General features: G+C 42.7%; 1 protein-coding gene across 4 annotated transcripts in view; it reads right to left on the bottom strand.

Annotated features, from left to right (window-relative positions):
• The window catches only part of MPPED2 (metallophosphoesterase domain containing 2), a 94,157-nt gene that overhangs the window by 32,976 nt on the left and 34,234 nt on the right, over positions 1 to 26,947 (bottom strand). For all 4 annotated transcript variants that reach the window (XM_033928754.1, XM_033928751.1, XM_033928752.1 and 1 more), the window contains exon 4: positions 19,988 to 20,213. In XM_033928754.1, the coding sequence (XP_033784645.1) occupies positions 19,988 to 20,213 (226 nt within the window). The remainder of the gene's footprint in view (positions 1 to 19,987; positions 20,214 to 26,947) is intronic.

Here is a 26,947-nt window from a genome sequence, read left to right as displayed (position 1 = left end):
TCTTTGGGATTCTGGAATCTTGTTACTCTTTGGGATTCTGTATGGAATGTTGCTACTCTTTGGGATTCTGGAATCTTGTTACTCTTTGGGATTCTGTATGGAATGTTGCTACTCTTTGGGATTCTGTATGGAATGTTGCTACTCTTTGGGATTCTGGAATCTTGTTACTCTTTGGGATTCTGTATGGAATGTTGCTACTCTTTGGGATTCTGTATGGAATGTTGCTACTCCTTGGGTTTTAGCCGAGTACTGGTGACCTGGATTGGCCACTGTGAGAACGGGCTACTGAGCTTGGTCTGACCCAGTAAGGCTATTCTTATGTTCTTATCTACCCTCGCTACTCCACTGCATATAACATAAACTCCTTCTATTGCAGCTTATAAAAGCCTGAGCTATGAAAGGCTGCACATATTTTAGCTGTATTTAAGACCAGCATCCCATTTCACCTGGATCCAGGAACTGAAAATGACAGTGCTCTCAGGTTACCCAGTTCAAGAGGGAAGATTTTAGGCAGTCCTGGATTTCTGATAATCTCATCCTTCAGCAGTGGTTCAAAACCAGAACTAGTCAAAAAGTCTCCTTCCTGGTACCTGGAAACTTGGCAGCTCTGCCTCGCAGTCTTTCAGAAACAGGCCTAACTGCTTCATATTCATTTTCCTCTTTGTCTTTAGCTACTAGCAGAGGTATAATAATTGCATAGTGGACTGATTTTCAGATAGTTTGGGGAGTTTAGGGGGTGAAGAATTTTTGTGCACAAAAGAGGAGCGGGACTTGGGAGTGGCCAAACAGGTTGAAAAGGTGACGGCGAAAGCTAGAAGGATGCTAGGTTGCATAGGGAGAGGTATGGCCAGTAGGAAAAAGGAGGTATTGATGCCCCTGTAGAAGACTTTGGTGAGATCTCATTTAAAATATTGTGTATATTTCTGGAGGCCGCACCTTCAAAAAGATCTAAAAAGGATGGAGGCGGTCCAGAGGAAAGCTACTAAAATAGTGTGTGGTCTTCGTGATAAGGCGTATGGGGACAGACTTATCTCAATATGTATATTTATAGTAACATCGTAGATTTAAGAAATTTATTAAGACAAGCTCATGATATAACCGGTTACTTCAATCTATCTCCAGAGCCCAATCGTTCCAACCAAATAGCTATCTTTTAATCTTCTGGATATGACCAGAATCTCCTATTATTGTAATCCGCCTAGAACCGCAAGGTATTGGCAGAATAAAAGACACCAATATAATATAATATAATGTAATGAGGGCAGATAAAGACCTGAATGGTCCATCCAGTCTGCCCAACCTTACTCTCTCTTTAAATTACTGATTTAATTTACATTTTTCTTCTTAGCTATTTCTGGCCCAGAACCCAAAGCTTTGCCCGGTACTGTGCTTAGGTTCCATCTATTGAATTCTCCACCAAACCTATCTTCAGCCCATCTAAATCATCCCAGCCGTTGAAGCCCTCTCCAGTCCATCATCAACCAAACAGCCTTATACGGACACAGACCGTGCAAAGTATGCCAGTACCGGCCTTAGTTCTTATATACCATTTTCTCAATCGAGATCCTCTGTGTTCATCCCACACTTTTTGGGAGGAAAAGCAGGAGATATGATAAGAGACATTTAAATATCTACATGGCGTAAATGCGCATGAGTTGAGTCTCCTTCATTGGAAAGGAAGCTCTGGAATGAGGGGGCATAGGATGAAGGAGAAAAGGGATATAGTCAGAAGTAACCTCAGAAAATACTTTTTTACGGAAAGGGTGGTGAATGCTTGGAACGGCCTCCCCTTGGAAGTGGTGCAGACAGAAAGACAGCTTGGGACAAGTATGTTGGATCTCTAAGGGAGAGGAGGGTTAGTGGATAGCATGGTTAGGCAGACTAGAGAGGCCATATAGTTTTCTATGCTTCTATGGTTTCATGTTGGGAACCTCAAGCAGTGTTGGGGACTTGATTTGGTGCTGGAACAAAACAAAACGATGAAACATCATTACTTAAGTGCTGAATATATTAGCCCCAGCACAAATGGTTGAAATGGCAACAATTTGAAGGTGCACTTTAAATGTTCTTGCTCAGTTGCTCAAGGTCTGGTGCTCCTACTGAATATTAATTTTCCTTGTGACAATTATGAATCAAGGCATGGAAAAGCTCTAATGAAGCCTCCAAGCAATCAGTGTGATGAATATGAACAGTGAGCGCTTTCCATTTTGTTTAACTGCATCTGGGAAGAGGGGGAGGGGAGGATAACATTATTTCTTTCTTTCTTTTTTGTGTAGGGGTAGAACAAAGAACAGACCAAACAGGTCTAAGGAGCAAAAGGAAATTTAATGGGAAGTCATCATGCCATTGTATCGAGCGATGGTACGTCCGCATCTGGAATACTGCGTTCAGTATTGGTCGCCGCACCTCAAGAAGGACATGGCGGTACTTGAGAGAGTCCAAAGGAGAGCAACGAAAATGGTAAAAGGGTTGGAACACTGCTCATACGCTGAGAGGCTGGATAGGCTGGGGCTCTTCTCTCTGGAGAAAAGGAGACTCAGGGGAGATATGATAGAGACCTTCAAGATCATGAGGGGCATAGAGAGGGTGGATAGGGACAGATTCTTCAGGCTGAAGGGGACAGCAAATACGAGGGGGCATTCTGAGATACTGAAGGGAGACAGGTTCAAAACAAATGCAAGGAAGTTTTTTTTCACCCAAAGAGTCGTGGACACTTGGAATGCGCTACCGGAGGAGGTGATCAGGCAGAGCACGGTACAGGGATTCAAGCAGGGATTGGATGGATTCCTGAGAGATAGAGGGATCGTGGGATACTGAGGGAGGACCTGGGATGTAACACGGGTGTAGGAAGTTAGCCAGGAAATGAGTAAACCAACCTGGTCGTGCATGGGTAGACCGGAGGGCTAGGACTTTGATAGGAAGGCAGGACTTAGATGGGAAACCAAGGTGGCAGGGGAGCCCCTTCTGATGATTCAGACAGGTCTTGACCTGTTTTTGGGCCGCCGCGGGAGCGGACTGCTGGGCAGGATGGACCTGTGGTCTGACCCGACAGAGGCACTGCTTATGTTCTTATGTTCTTATGTACATATTCCTGACATGGTCACCTTTTGCCCGCCATTGTTGGAAACAGGATACTGGACTTGATGGACCTTCAGTTTATCCCAGTACATCAATTTTTATGTGAGCCAAGTCTAGGACAATGAAGCCTTTGTGACATCACTGCTGAGGCTGGCCCTGATTGGTGGAATGAGGCATTATGACATCACAATCTCAGCTCTGGTTCCCAAAGACTGAAACTCTTTACACTACTACTATGAATTATTTCTATAACGCTAACAGATGTACCCGGTGCTGTACAGAGTCAAAAAGAATACAGTCCCTGCTCGAAAGAGCTTACAATCTAAACAGGCAAGACAGACAAACAAGATGTCATGGATACAATTAAGGGGAACGGTTAATCAACTGGCTGGGTTGGAGGGCAGAGGAGTAGGGTTAAGGTTTGAAAGCCCACCTTTTTGATATAGCTTTCAATCTGCTTTTAAACAAGGGAAGGGAAGGGGCTTGACGGACAAACTCGGGTAATTTATTCCGGGGCAGCTAAATGAAAGGAACAAAGTCTGGAATTTGCAGTGGAGAAGGGAGACAATTCCTGAGGCAAGTCAGGGTGAAGAGACTTCTAGGTTACAAGGAATTTCATGGGGTTTGAACCCTGACTTCCTTGGTTTTCAGCTTGCTGCTCTGACTATTAGGTCATTCCTCCACTCTGCCCACCTGTTGTTTTTTCTTTTTTTTTTTTTTAGGAAAGGAAAAACATTTTAAATGAAACATGGATCATAATTAGCAAAATATTGTTTACATTTTGACAAATAAACTTGCAGAATTTTGAATTCCACCAGGACTAAGAAGGGGTAAAAGAGAATTTCAGAACTAAGGCCTCAGAAAAAGAAGGTGCTCTGGGCAGCCATTGGTCAAGCAAAGGAAAGGGGTTAAAAGAGAGGCCAGGATGTCTGGAATGGAGATCTCTGCAAGACCAGCACAGTGGCATCGATCGGGCAGTTCAGGCTTTTGGGAATGCATTGTGTTCTGTGCACTAAATGCTAAGACATCTTTTATATTCCTATGCGCATTATAGCATGCGTTAAATCTTAATAAAAGGACCCCTTAGTTGGTTAATTTTATTGTGTATTTGGTATTTATTTTATATTACCAGAATGTGTCATATGTGCTTATTAGAAATGTGCGTGTGTGTGTGAGGGGAGAAGGCTGAAACTACAGAACTACAGAAGATAATATTTCACTGAGTCATTTAGCGAATGTGGCTGAATTTAATTTTGGGCATTAGTACATAAGTACTGCACTATTTCAAGCAATAAAAAAACCCAAGAATCCAACATTTTTATGACCTTGTCATTCCTGAGGCAAACATTGAGTCAAGACATGAAGGATTTTGGGGAGTGTGTGGCACAGGGGTTAAGAGCTACAGCCTCAGCGCCTTGAGACTGTGGGTTCAAATCCCTCACTGCTTTTTTTTTTTTTTTTCTCAACTCCTAACAATGTAACTCTACCCCCCCTTTCTTCTTCAACCCCCAATTTCATGTTTGTATTTGTAAAGTCTTTAATTTCCCCCTTTTATAAGTATTATTTTAACATAGCATTGTAAACTGGCTAGATACTTGTTGATGGTCGGTATATTAAAAATAATAAAACTTGAAACTTGCTCCTTGTGACCCTGGGCAAGTCACTTAATCCCCTCATTGCCCCAGGTACACTAGATAGAGTTTGAGGGAAATATGATAAAGTGCCTGAATGTAAACCGCTTAATTCAATAAATAAATCTCTGTGGAAGATTCGCATCTCTTTCCTCTCACGTGAGTGGCCGTCGTGGGCATTTCAGAGCATGCTGGGTAGAGAGGTAGGAAGGGAATGCTTTGATGGGGAGTCAAATAACCGTTCATCCAACTAATTACAGTACTAATTGTACAGATCCATGGTGAGGCCTCATCTGGAGTATTGTGTACAATTCTGGAGGCCACATTATCAAAAGGATGTGCTGAGAGTTGAGTCAGTTCAAAGAATGGCCACCAAAATGGTCTCGGGACTCAAAGACCTCCCGTATGAAGAAAGGCTGAATAAATTGCAGCTATATTCACTTGAAGAACGTAGAGAGAGAGGAGACATGATAGAGACGTTTAAATATATCACCGGCCGTATTGAGGTGGAAGATGATATCTTCTTTTTTAAAGGCCCCTCTGCCACAAGAGGCCATCCGCTGAAAATCAGGGGTGGGAAATTTCATGGCGACACCAGGAAGTTCTTCTTCACCGAAAGGGTGGTCGATCGTTGGAATGAACTTCCACCTCAGGTGATTCAGGCCAGCAGCGTGAAGGATTTTAAAAGGAAATGGGATACACATGTGGGATCTCTAGGGGGGTAAATTCAAGGGGGTAGGGTTGTTGGAGTGGGCAGACTTGATGGGCTGTGGCCCTTTTCTGCCGTCATCTTCTATGTTTCTATGTTACTTTTGCTGATTCTTGGACCGTTCAGAGGTGACCATAGCTAGCAAACATTCACAGCCATCAACTAATGGCCAACTGTCGCCTCCTCATACATCCAAAGAGCAATTTTCTTCACACAAAACATCAACATTTATCAAACAAACAACACTTATCTTAGACACTATGCAGGAAAGTCAGTGGCCAACATACAGTAGCTATGTTTCAATTCCTGTGGCAGGGCAAAAGGATTCCTTCAGCACACGCTCTCTTTCCTCGACATATCTTTGGCCAGAACTTTTACCTTAATGCAATGCCTTTTTTTTTTTTTTTCTAACAGTTAAAAATCTGTTGCATATTTTCAAGCAGCTCTAAGAGAAAATGGGAAGGATGGAAGTATAGCAACATGATACAAGCGTGTTGTAAGAGATACAACTACCAGTGATGTGGCATTACCAAATCATGTACTACACCTTATAGGAGGGAAACCAGGAAGTGCCTCAAGCCCTCTATTCACAGAGACCTTGTACCAGGTGTCTCCTTCCCAGCCTGGCTGTAAACTAATCTTTTTTTTGTCAGCTGTTGTGTTCCCCTCTTGAGGGCTTCTGATATGAGTTACAACCCATGAGAGGATGGTCCCCGCTGTGATTCTCCAGTGTGCTGGTGCCAGTAGTGCCATCATCTGCCTTCATCCCTGTCCCCAAGTTGTTCCAACCCTTCCCACCCATTGCAGAGTCTGATCTGGTCCAAAACGCTCTTGACCATTTAGCAAGTTACTGACAGGTCCCACGGCAGAATTCTGACAATGTACAGTCCAGGTCAAGCCTCTGCTGAGTGAGCAGGACCCTTGTAGCAGTGGGACTCTCTGGAGAGGATAACAGATCACCCACCTGAAATCTGTGGATTCAGAACAGCCAAAAACTGATCTCAACAAAATGCACTAATGCTTCAGCAGGTCTGCTCTGAGCTACAGCACATGGATGCAGAGAGAAAAGGGTTAAAGTGAAATACCCGTACTTGCAGTGAGAGAGAGAAAGGAGGTGCACATTCTGCTCCATTGCCCTCTTGGGTTCTAGATCCGTACTTCTTAGTGGGGCTTTTGGGATGCATTCAAAGCACTGCATGCTCAACGTGCACCGTGATGGATTTAAAACATTGTGAGCTGCACCATGAGTTATTGCGTTAGGCTATGAGATATAGAAAAGTTACACTGCCAGATGTCTTTGGCAAGGGAGAGAAAAAATGGGTCCTTAAATCGGGAGAGCAGTGAAGATCAGAACTTCACCGTTTCTTTTCTACAATCTTAATCACGCTTCCTGGGCCTCTTCATACAGCTGAAAGGAGGCATTCCTAGGAGGTATAAATAAATGCACACGTACAGGGGCCCGAAATGGCAGGTCAAGTTCAAAATCTCCATGCGCCACCATAGTAGGTATAAAGCAGGTGGGCAAATGTTCAAGTTCTGCCACAGAATAGAAGCTCAGTGCTTGTCTTCAAGTGGTCACAGAGATGAAGCAGGAAACGACAGACCGATTAGCTTCACTTCAGTTATTGGAAAAATAGTGGAAGCGTCGCTGAAAGAAAGGATAATGACGTTCCTAGAATCTAATGGGTTACAGGCAACATGGTTTTACTAAAGGTAAATCATGCCAAATGAATCTGATGAAATTTTTGGATTGGGTGACCGGAGAATTGGATCAAGGATTTAATTTACTTAGATTTCAGCAAAGCCTTTGATACGGTTCTTTGAATACACTTGATAGGCTAAAGTTAGGTCCCAAAGTGGTGAACTGGATTAGAAACTGGTTGACGCCAAAGGGTGGTGGTTAATGGAATTCGCTCGGAGGAAGGAAAGGTGAGTAGTAGAGTCCCTCAAGGATTGATGATGGGGCCGATCCTGTTCAATATGTTTGTGAGTGACATTGCTGAAGGATTGCCTCTTTGTGGATGATACCAATATTTGTGACAGAATAGACACCGAGAAGGGAGTGGAAAACATGAAAAAGGATCTGCAAAAGTTAGAGGAATGGTCTAATATCTGGCAATCAAAATTCAATGGGAGACAGTGGTTAAAGCTACATCCTGAGGTTGTGGGTTCAAACCAACTCTGCTCCTTGTGACTATGGGCAAGTCACTAAATCCTCCCATTGCCCCAGGTACATTAGATAGATTGTGAGCCCACTGGAACAGGCAGGGAAAAATGTCACAATCACTGTTTGACTGGCCCAGAACCTTCTCTCCGACATCAGAATTGACTATTCATGGGAAGGAAGTTCTTCCATTGGTGAAGAGGCAGCAGGGCTCAGGAATCAGCAGGAGATCTTGAAGAGGAGGTGGTAGCCGAGCCGCTAGAGGATCTCACTCCTCCTTTGGGGCAGCAGCAGACAGGAGCAGTGGAAGATCCCACTTCCCATCTCATTCCTTCTCCCTGGGGGGGGGGCCTCTAATCCCAGGTGGCTGGTTGAAGTGAGTTGGGGTTCGAGGGAGAGGGACAACTCTTAGATAAATTATATTAAGGTGGTGGGGTACCACTCTGGTCCACTAGTCCACTCCACCCTCTGGGACATTTCAAGTCATGGGGCCTCAGTGTCCACAGGGAAATGCCATTGCAATCCCTGAAACTTTAGCCGGTAGTGGTCAGTAACACAGAGATAGCTGAGAGCATCCATCAGGACAGTAAATGAGCCCTCAGGTCGAGGACAGGCTGAGGGATTAAACTGTCTGCTGGTAATCCACAACCACATCTCCGAGAATCTCCCTTAAAACAGTATTTAGCAAGCCAAGACAAGCATTTAGGGAGTGAGATTCAAGGGGCCGAGGATCAATGCATGCAACTACGTAGGAGAATGAAGTCTGCAGAGTGGAAACACTTGAGTCCTAACTTAGGAGACAATTAAAGAATAAGAGAGTCGGAACAGAGATTATGTACATCGATTTACATGTACATTACTGCAAGGTAATGGCGGAATAGAAATCCCTAATGTAATGTAATGATATACATACCGTAATTTTATTTTCATGATTATGATGGATACCGTAGAACCCAGTGCACACAGATTTTGGGGAAAAATAGTGACGGTTCAGTGAGAAAGCAAACATATTCGGTGAGTTGGGAGGGGCGTGGCAAGATGGCGGACTGAAGCTGTCAGCGGTTTGAGGTAGAGAAGCTGCTGAGTTGTCCTATTTCCTCATACCAAGTGTGAAGGGACAGTGAAGGCGAATCCGTCCTGAACGCCTTCACAAACATCGTTTCCAACCCAGCAGTCCCTCGACCGCTATACAGTCAAACTGTTGAACCAAGCGCTGGCTGTTTGTCCTGCAGGCGGTTTGGAGGAGGGGCCTCTACCGCATTGGGACTGGATGCGTCGTTGCCCCCACCAGCGAATCTTGCTCCACCGTGCCCAGCTGGTGAACAGGAAGAGATGACCCTCTTAGGCCTAGCTGAAGACGCTGAGCCCGAGAGCCTCGAAGGTGGAGTCTCACCCGTAGAACCGTAAGATCATCAGCGCTCTACTGAACCAGCAGCCAAGGGAAGCACTGTGGTAACCCTCAATATTGTCTAGAAGGCAATTCAAAACCTGACGGATTTGGTCTTCAAATCGACCCAAGAGACAACATTAATCATGAGTAAGGTGGATAATTTAACTAAGTCTTTGGAAGCGAATAAACAAGAAACTCTGGCTCATTTTGAACAAGTAGATAAGGATGTTACAGCTTTAAAGGATTTAACCTCTGCTATAATCAAGGATAATAATATTATTCATCAAAAACTTGGAAGAATTGAAAATTTTAATTGATGGCTAAATTTGAGACTTCTTAATTTCCCTATAATGACTGAGATGACACCGGTTGATTTACTTAGAAAATATTTGGTGGAAATTTTGAATTTTTCCCCTACGAATATACCTCCTTTAAATAAGGTGTATTGTCTACCATATTCCTCAAAAAAAGAAATACCGGCTACTCTTTCAGGAAAAGGAGAATTATAGTCAATTTAAGGAAAAACGAGATTTGATTCAGGACTTGTCAGCTATATTAGAAGAATCATCGATGGAGGTTACAGAGAGAAATACATTTCTAATCTCATTTGTTTTTGAGAATGACCTAAATTTGGTCATGAAAAGTTTTTTTTTTTCTTCGAAAATCACAGTCTTTATTTATGGGACAAAACATTTGGATGTATCCAGATGTCACAAAGACCACTCAGGATAAAAGAAACATGTTTCTAGCTATGCGGGAGGAGGTTAGATCTTTGGGGGCCTCATTTCTTTTAATTTACCCTTGCAAATGTGTAGTGAAATACCTTGGGTTGAAATATTTGAAGGCCTTTATAGACTTGAAAAAGATCACGAGGGGTGTAGAACCAGCCTAAAGGATGATATGAAAATAATTGTTCAACAGTTCTCAGTTATTAGCCTTTTCCTTTCTGATATTTCTTCTCTCTTGACTTATTCTACGCCCCATATTCTTAATTTGTGGTCTAAAGAGGATCAGATAAATACTTTGTATATTCATTGATGGAAAGTTTCCTGGCTTTCAGCTGTATCCGTGTTTCTGTTTCAAGAGTGAATCTTGTAAATGTATTTGTAAAAATAAAGAATTAGAAAGCAAACGTATTCCAAAAGGATTAGAGAATTTCTCAGATTAGTTCCCGAACAGCTGGAGATACGAATCTTAGGCCAGGAGAGCTAAGGTTCAGACACAAGTGCAGTGATGCAATTTTATTTAATACACTGGATAAACATCATATTCCTTGCCAGTGACCAAATTAGCCAACGAAGCCTTGGACCAACTATTGCCCAACTTTTCAGCAGAAACAGCAACGAAAAACTTTAATGCTGAGCAGGGACATTTAATATCTTTTTTAAGGCTCAAGTTAATTACCAAACAAGACTAGGAGCGTAAAGAAAATGAGCCCATTTTAGCCCATAAGTATCTCAATTCCATCTCGTGAGCTGCCAATTGGCTTTTCTAATCCACAAACTTCAATATCTTCTCTTCATTTTATGCTACTTCCAGAGCCCTGAAGCCTGTCAGCAAAATCTGTGATGCATTACAAATCTTGTAATTGGAAAAAAAAAACCCCAAACAGCCTCCTGTCAGGATAAACAAAATATATTTTCAACTCGGATTAGGACAGGAAAGCCGTAAACACTTTTAATCTGCATTTTCACAGAAATGGGGAAAATTCAAATGGTAGTTGTGAGATGGAAAGAAATTTAGACAGTGATGAAGCGTCAATCAAAAGAAAGAAAAAAGGCTATTACTGCTTTTCCTGTCTACACATATGAAGGCCATTCCTCTGCTATTATTACGGAGGGGGAATGAACAGAGGTGGGCTATTCTGAACACTGGATTACCTTAAAGCATGAGAAAGCTGCCAGCATTCGCCTAAGAACCTAAGAATAGCCTTCCTGGGTCCATCAAGCCCAGTAGCCCCTTCTCATGGTCCCTAGTGCCTGGCCAAAACCCAAAGAGTAGCAACATTCCATGCAGAATCTCAAAGAATAGCAAGATTCCGGAATCCCAGAGGGTAGCAACATTCCATGCAGAATCTCAAAGAATAGCAAGATTCCGGAATCCCAGAGAGTAACAAGATTCTAGAATCCCAAAGAGTAGCAACATTCCATGCAAGCAGTGGCTTCCCCCATGTCTTTCTCAATAACAGACTATGGCCTTTTCCTCCAGGAACCTTTCTTAAAACCAGCTACGCTATCCGCTCTTAACCACATCCTCTGACAACGTGTTCCAGAGCTTAACTATTCTCTGAGTGAAAAACTATTTCCTCCAATTGGTTTTAAAAGTATTTCCCTGCATTTTTATCGAGTGTCCCCCCTAGTCTTTGGAGAGAAACCACAGACTGGCTCTTTTCTTGGGCAGGGGGCAGAGTGCAGGGTCCTGCTAAACCAAGCCTTTGTCCCTCTTGAGAGGAAGAGGATTTTTTTCCAGCTCAGAGCAGGAACGGCTCCTCAAACACATTTAATTTGTAGTTTTCCTGAGAGGCCAAACACTCATCGGCGTGACAAAGAGTGAAATACGGCCTAGCACAGTGGCCGTGCTGTGGCTCAGTAGCTGCTCTCTAATGAGAGCATTCAAAGCCCCAGTCCTGGGAAAAAGGCTTGTTTATTTGGATCTTAGCTCACAATAAGTTACAGTTGGGCATAAGACTAATTTTGTTGCATTTTCGAGGAGAAAGCCAACTCACCTTCCTGTGCACTACCTCCGTCTGCCCATCCCTGTCCCTCACTACCTATTACTATATGAGCTCTTGAGTAGTTCAGATTACGTGGGCAAATTTCTTGGAAAATTCTCTCCTATTGCCTCCACTCCATCGATATCCTTAAAAGTATATGACACTTAAATCTTTCTAGCTTTATACCATTTCTGCAAAAATCTTATGTTCTTATTTGAAAAAATCTTACTCTTGGAGTGGTAAAAAGTAAAGTAACGTAGTAGATAAAAGCAGATAAAGTCCTACATGGTCCATCCAGTCTAGGGTTACCAGATTTCTTCTGCAAAAAGAAGACAGCTGCCCCCACCACCACCACCCCGCCCTGGGCAGTGGTCGCCAACCATTTTGTCATGTAAAGGGTGGCAGTGTGATTACGAGAAAGCTCTGTGAACCACCAAAAGATTTCAAGCCTACATATAAACCACCTTGACCTGCATGTTCAGACTGGGTGTTAAACATTAAAAGTTATACAACACATCAAGGATATATTTTAAAAACTCAGTTTTATTTTGGATTGTTAACAGTAGAAAATTCGATAAATGAGACATCTGAGTAACACTTAAGAGATTGTTTGCAGTTATTGTATCAAGTTGGCAACACTGAAATTAACGGATTCACAGGATTTCAAGAGCATTTCAACTAACTGTTTGAGGGCCGCAATGGAAGATTTTGAGGGCCATGCATTGGAGACCACGGCTCTGGGGCCACTTTGAGCCAAAGGAGTGCTGCCCAAGTGTGTGTCAATGACATCCATCCCCACAGTCCACCTTCAGACTTCATTGAGGTGTATTTTCAATGGTTGTGAGCATTTCCACAGGCAATCTTTTCTGTCTGTTGAGAAAGTTGTCGTTCTTCGAGCATGCACTCCTCCCCCATCTACTTTTCCCTTCCTGTCCTGAGCCTGGATAGACAATAAAGGCCATGCAAGAGGTCTCTGGGGGCTGCCACCATCCCCCGGGCCTTGCACTGGAGACCACTGCTCTAGTCTTTTCAAATTCAAAATGAATAAATAAATAAATAAGTGGATCTCGCCAATGACTTGTACAGGGGCATCAACACCTCCTTTCCTCTGTTGGCTATACCTCTTTCTATGCAAACAAGCATCCTTCAGGCTACTACCATGGGCCTTATCACATTGTTTCACTGCCTTGAGATCCTCACCCCAAGGTCCCTCACCTGCTGTCAATGTCTGCCCCTCGCCCCCTTTTGACTTCTATACCCCAAAGTGCATCACTTTGCACTTCTTCACATAAGTTTAAGTACCAAACATAAGACCTTTCTTCTGATTCTTTTGGTAGATCACTTCTCATGTTGTCCACTTTGTTGCAATTCTTTGTAGCATCTGTATCAAGGTAAACTTTTCCTTTTAACACATCAGTAATATTGCTGACAAATATATTGAATAGAATCAGCCTCAAAACTGATCCTTGAGACACCCCACTATTCATCTTTCTTACCCCTGATATCAACCACTTTGTGACCTAATTTCAACCCAGTGAGTTTATTCATGAACCTTGAGGAACCATGTCAAAGGCTTTTCTGAAATCCCAAACAGATTACATCTAGCACATTGTCCTCAATCCAATTCTCTGGTTACCAATTTAAAGAAATTAATCAGGTTTATTTGGCATGAGTTTCCTTTGGTAAAACAATGTTGCCTTGGATTCTAAGACTTTAGAAGTTCACAATCATGTCCTTCAGCAGAGCCTCAGGCTCACTGGACCTTTCTTTTCCACTTTTTCTCTGTCACCTTCTCTAATCCTGTGGAACCACTCCTATATCTAAGGATTTATTAAACAAACCTTTAAGAGGATCTGCCAGAACTTCTCTGAGCTCCTTCAATACCCTAGGATGGAACTTGTCTGGTCCCATGGTTTTGCCCACTTTCAGATTCTGAAGTTTCTTATATGAACAGTGGTTATCTACTCCATTTTCACACATACCTTTGTCAGCGGACTAAGGCTCTCTATGAACAAATATGTATTTGTTAGCAAGTTCACCTTTAACTCATCACTCTCTACATAGCAGTTCTCAGCACCTTTCAGTCTCACAATCCCACTTCCATCTTCTAATGTACTTAGAAAAAGTCTTGTTAATCTTTCTCTTTCAAATAGTCCACCCTTGGCATCTCTGTAAGACATTTAGAGGGGCATAATCGAAAGGGACGTCTAAGTCCGTTTACATCCATCTCGCAAGTCATCCAAAGTTAAAAAGAGCCTAAGACACATTTTCTAAAGATACATTCAACTTTTTTTTACTTTCGAAAATCGTCTAAGTATAAGTCCTGCCGATCAGATCGTCCAAGCCACTAAATCGTCTATCTTTATACCACATTTCCGTCCAACCTTCCGTCCAAATCCAAAAAGCCAAGAACAAGCCCTTTGGACGTGGGAGGGGTCTGCAAAGTGATGGACTACACACCCAGACATGCCACCTAAATAGTGGGGTACCTTACAGGGCACTGCTGTGAACTTCATAAAAAGAGTGCCATGGCTTCTCCTCACTACAGCTCTCTTATAGGTGAAGGTGAGCCCCCAAACCACCTCCCGAATCCCCTAGACCCGCTTATCTACCACCCCAATAGCCCTTATGGCTGAAGGAGCCACTTATATGCCAGTAAAAAAGGGTTTTGGGGGTGTATAGGGCAGTGCACATGTTTAAGTATCAATGCAGTGATTACAGGGGCTTATGGGCATGGGTCCTCCTCTCTATGGGTCTCTAACCCAGCCCCAAGACGACTTCAGCTGCCTCTGGGCTGGATGACTAGGCTTTCCTATGCCAGGCGGCCAGGTGATGATGGTCTGGAGGCTGAAATTTAAAGTTGTGAATACAATTTTTAGGGGGGGTTGGTGATCACTGGGGTAGTGTGTGGGGGTCTGTGTTATGTGTTTTTAGTGCTTATCTGATGAGATTAGGTGGGTGTTTGTGACTTAGACCATGTTTTACATGGTCTAAGTCACAACGTCCAAGTTCCGTCTAGGCTCTGTTGTTAAACTATCGTTTATACATGCTGTACGACTAAGTCTACGCCAGTCCACGTCCCGCCCAACTCCCACCCCGTTTAGCTTTGGACATTGAGTGGCACTATGAAGGCCTAGGTCGTTTAGAAATATGTCCAAAACCCGGTTTTATTATTGGCGCTTGGACGTTTTTGAGAAATGTTCGTCCAAGTGCCGACTTAGGCCGGTTTTTGGACATTTTTCTCTTTCGATTACGAGTCCCTTACTCTCTGGAGTTTTTTTTTTAAGTAGGGGTCTTCAAAGGGGTCCCTAGACATGACAGAGATTTGCATATAATGGAGGTAAGAGGCATACACATCTCTCTCATGCATATTCATTAGGGATATCCTGAAAACTTGACTGGCCTGTGGAGTCCTAGGATAGGTTTAAGTACACCGGCTTTAAAGAGAAAATGTGAAAGTCTATCTCAAAAAAGTACAATTAAAATGCATTCCCCACCACCAATCAGGGGTGTGTGGCACTTAAAACACCTCCAAAAGACATGAGAAAATGAATTGCTTTTATAACTGAGGATTGACTTCTGGAATAAGCAGTCTCTTTCTATCAGAACTACAGTGGAAATTTTCAGTCTGAAGGAGTTAAAGCTATCCACCAAAAGGAGCTATTTCAACATAGCCAACTGACCCTCTCCCCACCCCAAAGAGCTGCTCCAGCTGCAAACCAACTGGATCCCTGACAGCTCAACTGCTCAGATCAAAACCAGCACCAGCTCACTTCCCCTCCCCCTCCCCCTTTTTACTAAGCCTCGATAAGCCTGTCGTATGATCGTCAGAGCATTTAGGGTCCCAGGCTGCGGTAGAAACCTCTAGCAAGGCTTAAAAAAAAGGAGGGAGGGGGGAGGTTGTGTTTGATCTGGAGCTTTTCTCAAGGGTAAGCTTTTCTTCATAACCTCCAGGAAGGCAACAGTTAGTCTGAGGGATGGGGGATATTCATTTGGTATGAAACTGAATCTCAAGACTTCTCCCATGGAAGTGCAAATGGAGGCTTTATTTCTTCTTATTATTATTTATATACAAATGCTGCTAAATTGGAGCTCAGTAGATGCTACTTGAAATCTGCTAAGTCTCTGGAAAGCTTTCAGATGCACTCTGGGTAATAAAGCGTAATGAATGTGGAATGCTATTTCTATTTTCCAAATGCATGATTTATAACTCTGCTCCCAAGTTGATGGCAATTACTTGTTAGAACCCCTTGGCAGGTTGAAACACTCAGAATCAAAGCTCTTACTTCAATCCCGCCATCCCCCTCCCTCTTAAATTAAAAGCACTCACTGCTTTAGCAAAGGGGATAATTTCCCCTTTACTATTCCGATTCAGCTACAAATCTCATCTTCTGTCTGTGGTAGATGTTTCTCGTTTCATTTCTGGCTAACGTAGGGTGTGCCTAGAGGCTACTTTGTAAGACAAGTGCACATTGGATGGCAGAAATCACACATGCACGATCATTCACACCAGCTCAAGACCTAGGGTTGACAGACGTTCGGATTCTCCTGGATGTGTCCTCCTTTTCGAGGACAGGTCCGGGGGGTTTGGATGGCTTTTCAAAACCCAGCACTTTGTGCTGAGACTTGAGTCAGTCCAGCGAATGGCCACCCGGATGGTCTCGGGACTCAAGGATGAGGAACGGCTGAAAAAATTGCAGCTATACTCACTCGAGGAACGCAGAGAGAGGGGAGACATGATCGAGCGGGTCAGTAGAGTGACAGTATAATTACAATTATACTTAAGGGGTCAGAAGACTTAAGGGGGTGGGTAAATAGTGTGGGCAGACTTGATGGGCTATATGGCCCTTATCTGCCGTCATCTTTCTATGTTTCTATGTTTCTATGAGACGTTCAAATATCTCACGGGCCGTATCGAGGTGGAAGAGGATATCTTCTTTTTCAAAGACCCCACGGCAACAAGAGGGCATCCATGGAAAATCAGAGGCGGGAAACTACACGGTGACACCAGGAAATACTTCTTCACCGATAGGGTGGTTGATCACTGGAATAATCTTCCACTACAGGTAATCGAGGCCAGCAGCGTGCCTGATTTTAAGACAAAATGGGATCGTCACATGGGATCTCTTCACAGAGAAAGGTAGGGGAGGGTTATTGGAGTGGGCAGGCTTGATGGGCCGTGGCCCTTATCTGCCGTCTATTTCTATGTTTCTATGTAAAAGCTTCCTCAAAATTGTGTCAGGCAGGAGGCCTGGGGGTGTGTCTAGGGGGGTTGGATTTTACTAAAGTAAAATCTGGTAACCCTATCAAGATCAGATGTAGATGAAGTTGCACGCATTATGCAGGTACACGCAGAGATTACGGTTATTTTGTCATCTATGTGCCTAGGTACTTAGTCCACCCCGGTGCCAGCATACGCCATCATGTCCTAGAACTCACTTTTATGCCTGTCGATATTTTACGAGAGGCCACATCCATACAAGGATGACTTTATAAAAATGACCTCCCAAAAGGTACTAATACAGAAACCTTCAAAATCACAAAGAGAATCCCACCTTCAGAGTTATCGCCTGGAAACAAAATGGGGAAAAAAGTGACGAGAACAAGATATCCTACAAAGTTTTCTGCTGACATCTTCCAATTCTCCATGCAGGTCACTTAGAAAAGTGCTCTCAGGAGGGGGAAGGAGGCATTTCTTCATCCCTCAGCCCAGGACCTCTAGTCTCACCTTCACAAGGAAGGGAAATGGCTCAGTCTCCTTGCTCAAATCTACCCTAACCACGGGACATTCAGGTCCATATTCTATAAATGGCATCAGGCGCAGGTAGGCATCCTACAGACACCTAAACTAAGTGAAAAAATGCAGTTTATACGACATTTTAAACCAATTTTCAAGGCGCTTACCGGCATCTAAAAAAGTGGCTTCAGAATAGCACCACTGTAGGCGCTTTAAGGCACCAAATGCCTCTGTAGGTGTCTCAATACCGAGGCATGATTCATGTCATTTTTGTGATTAACCAAACAGTTTTGAGATTGTGAAAATCCACCTGCCAACAACAAGCAGAAGAATAAACTGGAACCTCAATAATAAATAGTAAATCACAAAAGAAGGGAGAACCAGGAATTTTCTTGCAAGGAACTCGTTCTCCTTGTCCATAAACAATCATTTAGGTTGGTGAAAGAGGTAACCGAAGAATCCCAGAAAATGTGGCTCGTTCAGTGAAGATTGACCAAGAGTAGACAACCAAAGTGAATTCACGCTGGAGGTCTGCAATAATAGATCCCCCCTTCCAATTCACAGATACCTATTCCAGTAGACTTGCTCCTCATCTATGACAACAAGAAACAGCCAAAACCCTATAATATAACAGTAAGAACCTGGTACAGTATGGCTTATTAAAGAAAATGTCACACACTTCAATTGTAACCTGAAATAAAGTTATACAGTGCTCCCCCGCGGATTCGTGGTCCTGGTCATTTGCGGTAGGAGAGGCAGGAGAGGGTAGCCGGAGCGCCGGTGAGTGAAGGAAATCACTCACGGTATGCTCCGACCGCCTCTTCCAGTACTAAAGTTGAGCCTCACCAATCAGGAGCTGCTTTGACACGTGTGAGTGGACTTCTGGGCATGATGGACCACTGGTCTGACCCAGCAGCGGCAGTTCTTATACAGCGTGAAGTTCTGTTTTAAATTGGGTAAGACCGCTACAGAAACTTATGAAATGTTGAAAGTGGCTTAGGGGAACATGTCATGAGTTGTGGAAGGTGTTTTGAACTAGTGAAAACTCATGAATTTTGGGTGGCAGTTCTTCCCCAGTCACCTTACGCTCCTGACTTGGCCCCTGCTGATTTCTCCTTCTTTCCTAAATTTAAATCCATGCTGAAAGGAAAGTGATTCTACACCGTTGAAGACATAAAGCAAAAGTTGACATGGCAACTTTGGTGATTCCTGAAGATACATTTAAGGACCGTTTCAAGAAGTAGAAATGACGTTGGGAATAGTGTATACGTAAGGAAGGGGACCCAATGGAATAAGTGGTAAAATTGTTTCATAAATTTTTATAAAATCAGTCCTGGAACTTTTTGAACAGACCTTGTAGAACTTTAAAACTTTTCATCTTTCTTTACATTCTTCAATAAACTGACTGATAAATGTGGGTAAAGCATGAGCTATGGAACCCTCCCCCACCCCAATCTCAAATACAGTCAGAAAAGGCAGCCAGCCTTCTCTAGGTTATTTATCGACAGGTTCCAGGTCAACCAGCAAGCAGGAGATAGATTTTTCTTTTACAAATGAACCACATTACAGCAAAGGTCTGCGAAGGAATCCGAGCTTTCAGACTCTACACATTCAACTCAACTCTGTCGGGCAAATACAACTTGATTGGGCCTGGATAAGCCAGTCTTCCTCCAAAGAGAAGTTAAATTACTGGAGACAACAGCAGCTGGATTTCACTGCTATGGTTACAGGATAGCCCAACAGTTCCAACATTAACTCTTACGGAAACTGCCTGGCTCTTGCTGGCTTTAACCCTACAGGTACCCTAGAGCAGCAGACTAAGAACAAAGGAATCTCACTTTCCTCATGAGCACGTCACCTAATCTTCATTACTTCAAGTACAAAACAGGAAACTACTTGCTCTTCCTTCCTTTAACTTGCCTTCAGCTCAGATTTAGAAAGGTGGGTAAGCAAGACATAGGTAACTTCAAAAACCAAATCAAGAATCCCAATTATGGGAATTCTGGTAGATAAAATTTCACATACGCACAATACAAGCATGAAGTTAGACGACTGATTACTGATTAATACACAGGAGGTCATCTGTGAACTGCCCTTAATCACAAGACTTCTGCGTGAGGTCCTAGCAGCCATTTTGACTGAGGAACTGGCAAGGATGTCCACACTGAATATGCAAGAGATCGATTTGCATACCAAAGAGGCAGTGCATGCAAATCGAGCTCATGGATATTCATTGTGGAGATCCTGAAACCTAAGTGGCTGCAATCTGCTCTCAAAACAATATTTCACACAAATCCAATCAAAAGCCTGTACTGAGCACTTTTCAACAGCAGACTTTCTCTTACTTATGGATGACCTCAAAATGAGACTCACTTTCTAGTAAATCCTCACTACTGCAGTTTTGTTTTTTTTAAAACCCCAATCTAAAAAACCTGCGACTTTCACTCCCACACAGATAAGAAGAACCTCATGAACCCAATCCACAGTATTCAACCCAACTCCAAATAAACAGTTCTCACTCTTTTAGCTTGTATCAAAAATGAAGATGCTCAGAGTGACACTTACCAAGGAGCACCATATATCCGAAATCCTTTCACGGTTATTTCTGAGTCTTGCAAGTAAATTGTGTTTGTTAGAAGTGACTGAACATTATCAAAGTCCTCTGGTTTCAGCTTGGAGACAGAGGGAAAGCGATAATAATCCTGCTTAACTAGGTCAGCCATGAATTCCTTATCAAAGGTCAGTTCATGATTCCCCGCAATCACTATCTTGTATTCATACGGCAGGTTTCCTGAAAGAAAATGAAAGATAAATCAGCAGAAAGATCCATTTTCTCTCTACCTGGGGAACTGTTCCTTTAAAGAAGCCCCAGTGAGTACACAGATTGTAGCATCTTGAATACCACCGAAGTCATGCCTACGAAGTTTACACTACGGTGGCCTGAGATAGCACATATTTGTATTATTACGAAAAGGCTCTTCACAACACAGGAAAAGTTGAAGACATTCATTTTACCAGCGTAAAGGTCTGGGAGCAGGTTATGATGATAAGGGAATATGCTAGTGAGGAGGGTAGATCAAGGTAGCGGATGAGCATAAGGAGATTCTTAAACATTGCAAACTTTTAACAGAATTTGAAATATTATTTATAATATGCGTACCGCTTTTGGATTATTTGTTGGTAAACTACTTTGCACACCCAATAGAATGAAAAGGTGATATAAAATTTACACCTACCTTTGATGTGTCCATTTGTCCCATAAAAATAACATGTTTTAGATCTGGAAATGTAACTGATGCGCATTTTCCCTCCCCCCAACCTAACATGCCCCAGGAACATATGGCAATTCTTAAGTTCATAGGGTGAGGGGTGGGATAGAGCAGGAAGGAGACTGGTGGGAGGCAGAGGTGCAGCCAGGGCCTGGGCAGGGGAAAGACTGATAGGAGGTGTTGCAGGGGCGGGGCCATGTGTCCTCTTTTTTGACTTCCCAAATATGGTAACTGTACCCCAGCAAGGTGAATGCAGATGGAAAAGGGGAAGAATGTATTCCACGGTGGCTTTTGAAAATTTCTCTCCTCAGTAATATATCCCAAAATGAAAGCTTGATTACAAATGGACTGCACAGAATAGACTATTTTGACTTCCGTGGATATCACAAGATTTACTGCTAAATAAATTCAAGTTTCCTATTTTAAAGAGATTACGTGTTATGGCACAAGAGTTCTATAATGAGACTTCAACTTGGAGGGGATGCCTGAGCTTCTCCGAGAGCCATTTGAACGAGTCCCGGGGGAGTGGGAGAAGGGGAGGGTCTCAATTTTCAGCAGCCCATTATCTACAAGGCGGGAATAGTCAGCCGAGCTCCCACTCTGTGGCATCAGGCATGAGAGAAAATTGCTCTTTCCTTAAATTTCTGGCACTATTAAAGCCATTGGCTTGTGTCATTGTTACCAGTTCAAGAGACACCGCCAGCCTTGCAGCTCAGACCAGGTTCTCTTCTGAATACGTCTACTGTGTCCTCAATTAGCAGGATGCCCAAAGATTTTTCTGTATCACAGCCAACAAACCTCTCTTTCCTCAGTGGCCCCCTTTATCTAAAAGGCGAAACACAGTCTCCCGCAAATCTCCCATTGTTAAATAGCTCAGCCTGCTTCTAGGAACATACAGAAACGTGTATTTAGTATTATAACAGTACATGACGGCAAATAAGAGCAAAATGGCTCATCCATTGCTCAGCTGAGATCTGGTCCCTTGGTCGTGGATTTGGACACAACCAAAGCGGCTTTCGTAGATTATGCAGACTGCAGCTGTTTTCTGTCCCTTGTGAGCTCTGTAGATGTGTCCATAAACCCCTTATCCATTTGTTAACACATTTCTGTCGTCTGTCTGATGGGGTGACGGGCTAGTTTAACCTAAATATGATGGTGGCTAATTGCTGGACAGTGAATTTACTTTTTGTTACCCTCTTGCATTTTGGGAAAATGGATTAACTCGTAACCAAACTCCCTTTTCTCCCTGTCTAATTTGCCACGCAGCTCTTTTCCCACCACTGGCAACAGCCATTTTAGACTGCTGGAGAGCCCAATAAATGAGTCTTTTGCTGTCTCCAAGCTACATGTTTTCCTTTGACCTTCCTGCGCCTATGTAACGTGAGCTGTTCCTATTAATGCCTGTCATTAGGGAACCCTTTGTTAGTCTATGTGCACTGGGAAAAGGTTTGTGGGAGTGGTATCCAGTCCTGGCCAAAGACCCTATTGAAATCAGTTTGTGCATTGGCCTGGGGGGAGGGGGGAGGATAGCTGTCATTCCCTTTGATCTAAGAGGTACATCACAATTCACCTGAAGCACCAAGGTTCCTAAGATTTTGTCGTCGGGCATCTTATTCACAAGTCTGCAGCCTTTGCTTTTTAGTACAATTGTTAATTTGCATTTTGCTCACACCTGTTTTCCGTAGTTGCTCTAGGGAATTACGTTCAGGTGCTCTATGTATTTCCCTGTCCCTGGAAGGCTTACAGTCTTAATTTTGTAGCTGAGGTAACTGAGGATTAAAGCCCCGATGCACAAATCTCCAGACACCTCAGTAAAAAATACTGTGGTGGGAGCGATTTTTCTTTTATCAGCGATGCTCAGCATAGTAGCATGCAAATTATATGCACGCCATTCGTGCGGAGCATCGTCAGTAAAAGGGGGAGAAACTGTACCTGGCACTTCCTCAGAAGACAGTCTAACAAAAGGCAAGGGAGGCATCTTTTCAACCAATGACCAAGTCTTTATTAAACCAGTGGTCGCAACAAGGATCCAACTTTTGGCGCATGGTGAACGCCTTCCTCAGGGGACACTTTGCTGAAAAAACGCTGAGTGCGAATCACTTTTATGGAGTTCGACAGCAACGTTCCTACCTCAAGGCCCCCTCCTCCACATCCCGTACATTATTTTAGAAGATCAGCAGGAGGGATGCCCACTCCATCCTGCCTCTGGGCCCACCTCTTCAAAATGGTGGGCACATGCATATGTTTCCACTTTGAAAATCGACATAGGCAAGCTGAACCCTCATAGTTGCACAGGCAAATCCCAGTGAAATAGACATGGAAAACATTCCAGACTCATTTGAGGAAACATTAACTTTCAGCTTGCCAAGTTCCAACCAGCAAATGCTGTCGTTTTGGTTAAAAAAATCTACTTCTTCTACCATGTTAGACCCGCTCAATTTGCAGAAATCATTCCTCAAAACACTGCAATGAGCAAGAGGAATAAGTGTGAAATGGAGGAAGGTGGGCTTGAAATTAATATGTGTCGCAATCTAAGAAAAAGTACCAAGTCTTAGTGCACGCTTACTTGATAAACAAGGCAACAATGTCAGTTGGGTTTTAATACTTTTGAAACAGTAGATCTTTGGCAAATGAAACGATAGAAAGATGTGGTTTGTTGCATTTGAATCGGCATCTTCTTGATTACTTAGCCAGCTGCATAACTCAATTTCCAAGACTTGGTCTCATTTCTTGGATTATGATACATAGAGTTTTACTCTTTCTTTTTGGAGGCACAACAGGGAACGATGAGCAACAATGTCACAAATCTCAGGTCCGCACAAAAGGCCTCTTTTGTTCCAGCCACTGTCCGAGAGAAGAAAAGAAGAGAGACTGGTACTTAAGAGAACAGCCTGTCTCTGACCTCTCACTCTATAATGTCAGGCCATGTTCGCACTTGCTGGAGCAACATGGCGGGTCACCCCCAGGGACAACTTCTGCTTCCTTAGGGTCATCTTGCCCACCCACACCTCAGTAACTGAAGTATATTAGTTCAGCACACCTTGAAGCGTGCAACACGATCCACCATAAAAAATGTTTTGTTTTGCACTGCCTACAGCAAAAATGAATATCCCTTTCACAATTCATTTCATCTCTCGGGTAACAAAAATTTTTTCATATTTATTAAAATTTCTCATCTCCTGGAGTTTCTCCTTAAAAAAAAAAAAGCCAAATGCTATTAAGATTAATGTTTGGTAAAGCAAAAGTATTTTGGGAAATAACCCAAGGCATGTGAAAGGTTGCCATGCTGAGTCTGTACATAAGGTATGTAGCAGTTTGGCAGAAAAACAGACATAAATCTAAGCTGAACCTGTTATGTACTGCCCAGGCTTGATCAATTTCTGCTTTGTGGTACTCCAGAGGATGACCACCCCACCCCGAAAGAAGGTCAATCAATAATCAAGAAAAGGGAAAAGGAAATCCTGGGCTGACTCAACCAACCTTTTGGATTATATGCATAAAAGACGTCACTTTTAGCTTTGACTATTCAGTAGATAGTCCCCCATAAGCTTCCATTAATACTGTCTCCCCTCCTTTATCCTACCTCCCCTATATGTTATCTCATTAGCCTTTAAAAAACTCAAATTGTAGTTCTACTCCTTCTACCCTTTTGTATTAGTTTTGTTGACGTGTCTTTCCAGTATATTGTATTTTATATAGTGCATGTTATAAATTTTAATTGTACGTTTTTTTTTTACTTATTGTATATTAAGCCATCAAATCAAATTTTAATAAAACTTGAAACATGAACTTGATGTAGTATTAGCAAATCATTGCAGTAAATTTACATAGGGATGTATATTAATTTGAAACAACACAGGAAATGTCAACGTTCCAAAACCCGCAAACAATAGAAAAAAAACCTGAAATAGAACCCTAAGATGATCTCATGGCAGCTCTTCTGGTATTAGATTAGAGGAGGCCACATAGAAGAACAATTAATGTTCATATTTAAGAGGTTTGGACAATCTCCTGGAGGAAAAGTCCACAGTCTGTTATTGAGAAATAAATGGGGGAAGCCACTGCTTGCCCTGGATCGGTAGCATGGAATATTGCTACTCTTTGGTTTTTTGCCAGGTGCTAGTGACCTGGATTGGCCACCATGAGAACGGGCTACTGGGCTTGATGGACCATTGGTCTGACCCAGTAAGGCTAATCTTATGTTCTTAATTTGAACTAATTCTGTAAAACAGTAATACAAAATTGTATCTAATGATTATTTAGATTTTAGATAGATCTGTTTCTATATATTGATGGAGCTCTTTTCTATGCTATATTTTATTGTAAGCCACTATGAACAGTTGTATGCTATGGCGGTAGATCAAAATTTAATAAACATATTCAGGTGCTTGGGGGCAGCAAGCTGGAAGTTTCAGAGCAGAGAAGCATCAGGGGAAAAGGGTATGAAGAAAAGAAGAGAGAAATCATAAAACAACAACAGAGGAGAGGTAATGAGGTGCAGACAAGACCAAAAGTCTGAATTTTCTGCAAAAGAATATACACAGCCAATGTAATAATAATAATCATTTATTTCTTGTATACCGCCCTGCCATTAGTTCCAGGCGGTTCACAACAGTAGATAAATACAATCATATACACATTTCCATGGGCAGAATTATACATCATGTAGTGATTTGAGGAGAGAGAGAGGTTTTACATGATTGTAATGGCATCACAGGAAGATAAGCTTTGCTCCTGCAATGAAGGTAAGAAAGCAGAGAAGAGTTCAAACAGGAGAGAGTAGAGTTTTTAAAGAAAGGAGTGGCACTTTCGGCTAAGTTGTGAATGCACATACAGAGGAAAGAGCTCTAAGCCTGTCATGAAGCATGGATGCAGAGTAAGGGAGCTCCTTCCCTCACAAAAAAAAAAGAAACTCAATCAAGCACCCTCTAGTCTCTTAACTTTATTAAGTATTGAACATAAATCAAGGTAAGAAACAATGTCTACATCAAGATCTGTGAAAAACAACTAGCCTTATCAAGTTTCTTCTAGTCTTAAATAATTGAAGCATGACCTGCCGGCACCAGGGAAAAATGGCAGCTGAAAAGCCAACACAGGCTGACTCTGACCTGTTCATCTCCAAGACCTTATTCCAATACACTTTGAGAAGACTTGCAAAATCAACATTCAAGTGACAAGAGCTTACCTTCAAGGTTATCAATTTCCATTTGCAAGTTGAGCCTACAAAAACACTAGTGCTGTATATTCAGGCTGATGCAGAAAGCAGAGTGGCCGGAGAGATAGGCGGAAGACCTCGCTTTTGCAGTCACCGAGCAAACTGAGGGTTCTGGGCTTCAGGGACCCTGATATGGTGGAATTCTTGGAAAAATGGATCTAATACAAGATTTCTGAATCGCACTAATAGCATTTTAATTCAAAGCGATCTAGATTTTTTAAAAGTCAGAAAATACAACCCCTTCCCTTGGATAAAAAGATGTCCTTACAATTCTTTAACTAAGGGCTTTTTTACAAAGCCACATTAGGCTTTTTGATTGCCAGCAGTGGCGGTACTAGCTCCAACGCTAATAGAATTCCCTAAATTTTGGGCTAAATTTAAGAAACTTAAAATTTTGTCCTTTCAATCAACATTCTCTATATTTGGAGGGAGTTTACATTTAAAAAGGGGGGAGTGTCATGGGTTTGATATACCACCTTTCTATGGTGCAACCAAAGCATCATACATTTATTATATGAAGGTTCAGAATTCCTGGTATCAGCAGAGCAGCCCCCTATGCAAATCTCTCTCATGCATATTCATTAGGGCAGTGGTTCCCAACCCTGTCCTGGAGGACCACCAGGCCAATTGGGTTTTCATCCTATGCAAATCTCTCTCATGCATATTCATTAGGGCAGTGGTTCCCAACCCTGTCCTGGAGGACCACCAGGCCAATTGGGTTTTCATCCTATGCAAATCTCTCTCATGCATATTCATTAGGGCAGTGGTTCCCAACCCTGTCCTGGAGGACCACCAGGCCAATTGGGTTTTCATCCTATGCAAATCTCTCTCATGCATATTCATTAGGGCAGTGGTTCCCAACCCTGTCCTGGAGACCACCAGGCCAATTGGGTTTTCAGGCTAGCCCTAATGAATATGCATTGAGCAGATTTGCATGCCTATCACTTGCATTATATGCAAATCTCTCTCATGCATATTCATTAGGGCTAGCCTGAAAACCCAATTGGCCTGGTGTTCCTCCAGGACAGGGTTGGGAATCAC

Source organism: Geotrypetes seraphini, chromosome 19 (assembly GCF_902459505.1).
Source record: "Geotrypetes seraphini chromosome 19, aGeoSer1.1, whole genome shotgun sequence".
NCBI lineage: Eukaryota > Metazoa > Chordata > Amphibia > Gymnophiona > Dermophiidae > Geotrypetes > Geotrypetes seraphini.
The sequence above is the reverse complement of the archived record's forward strand: the minus strand, read 5'-3'. Positions and strand labels throughout refer to the sequence as shown.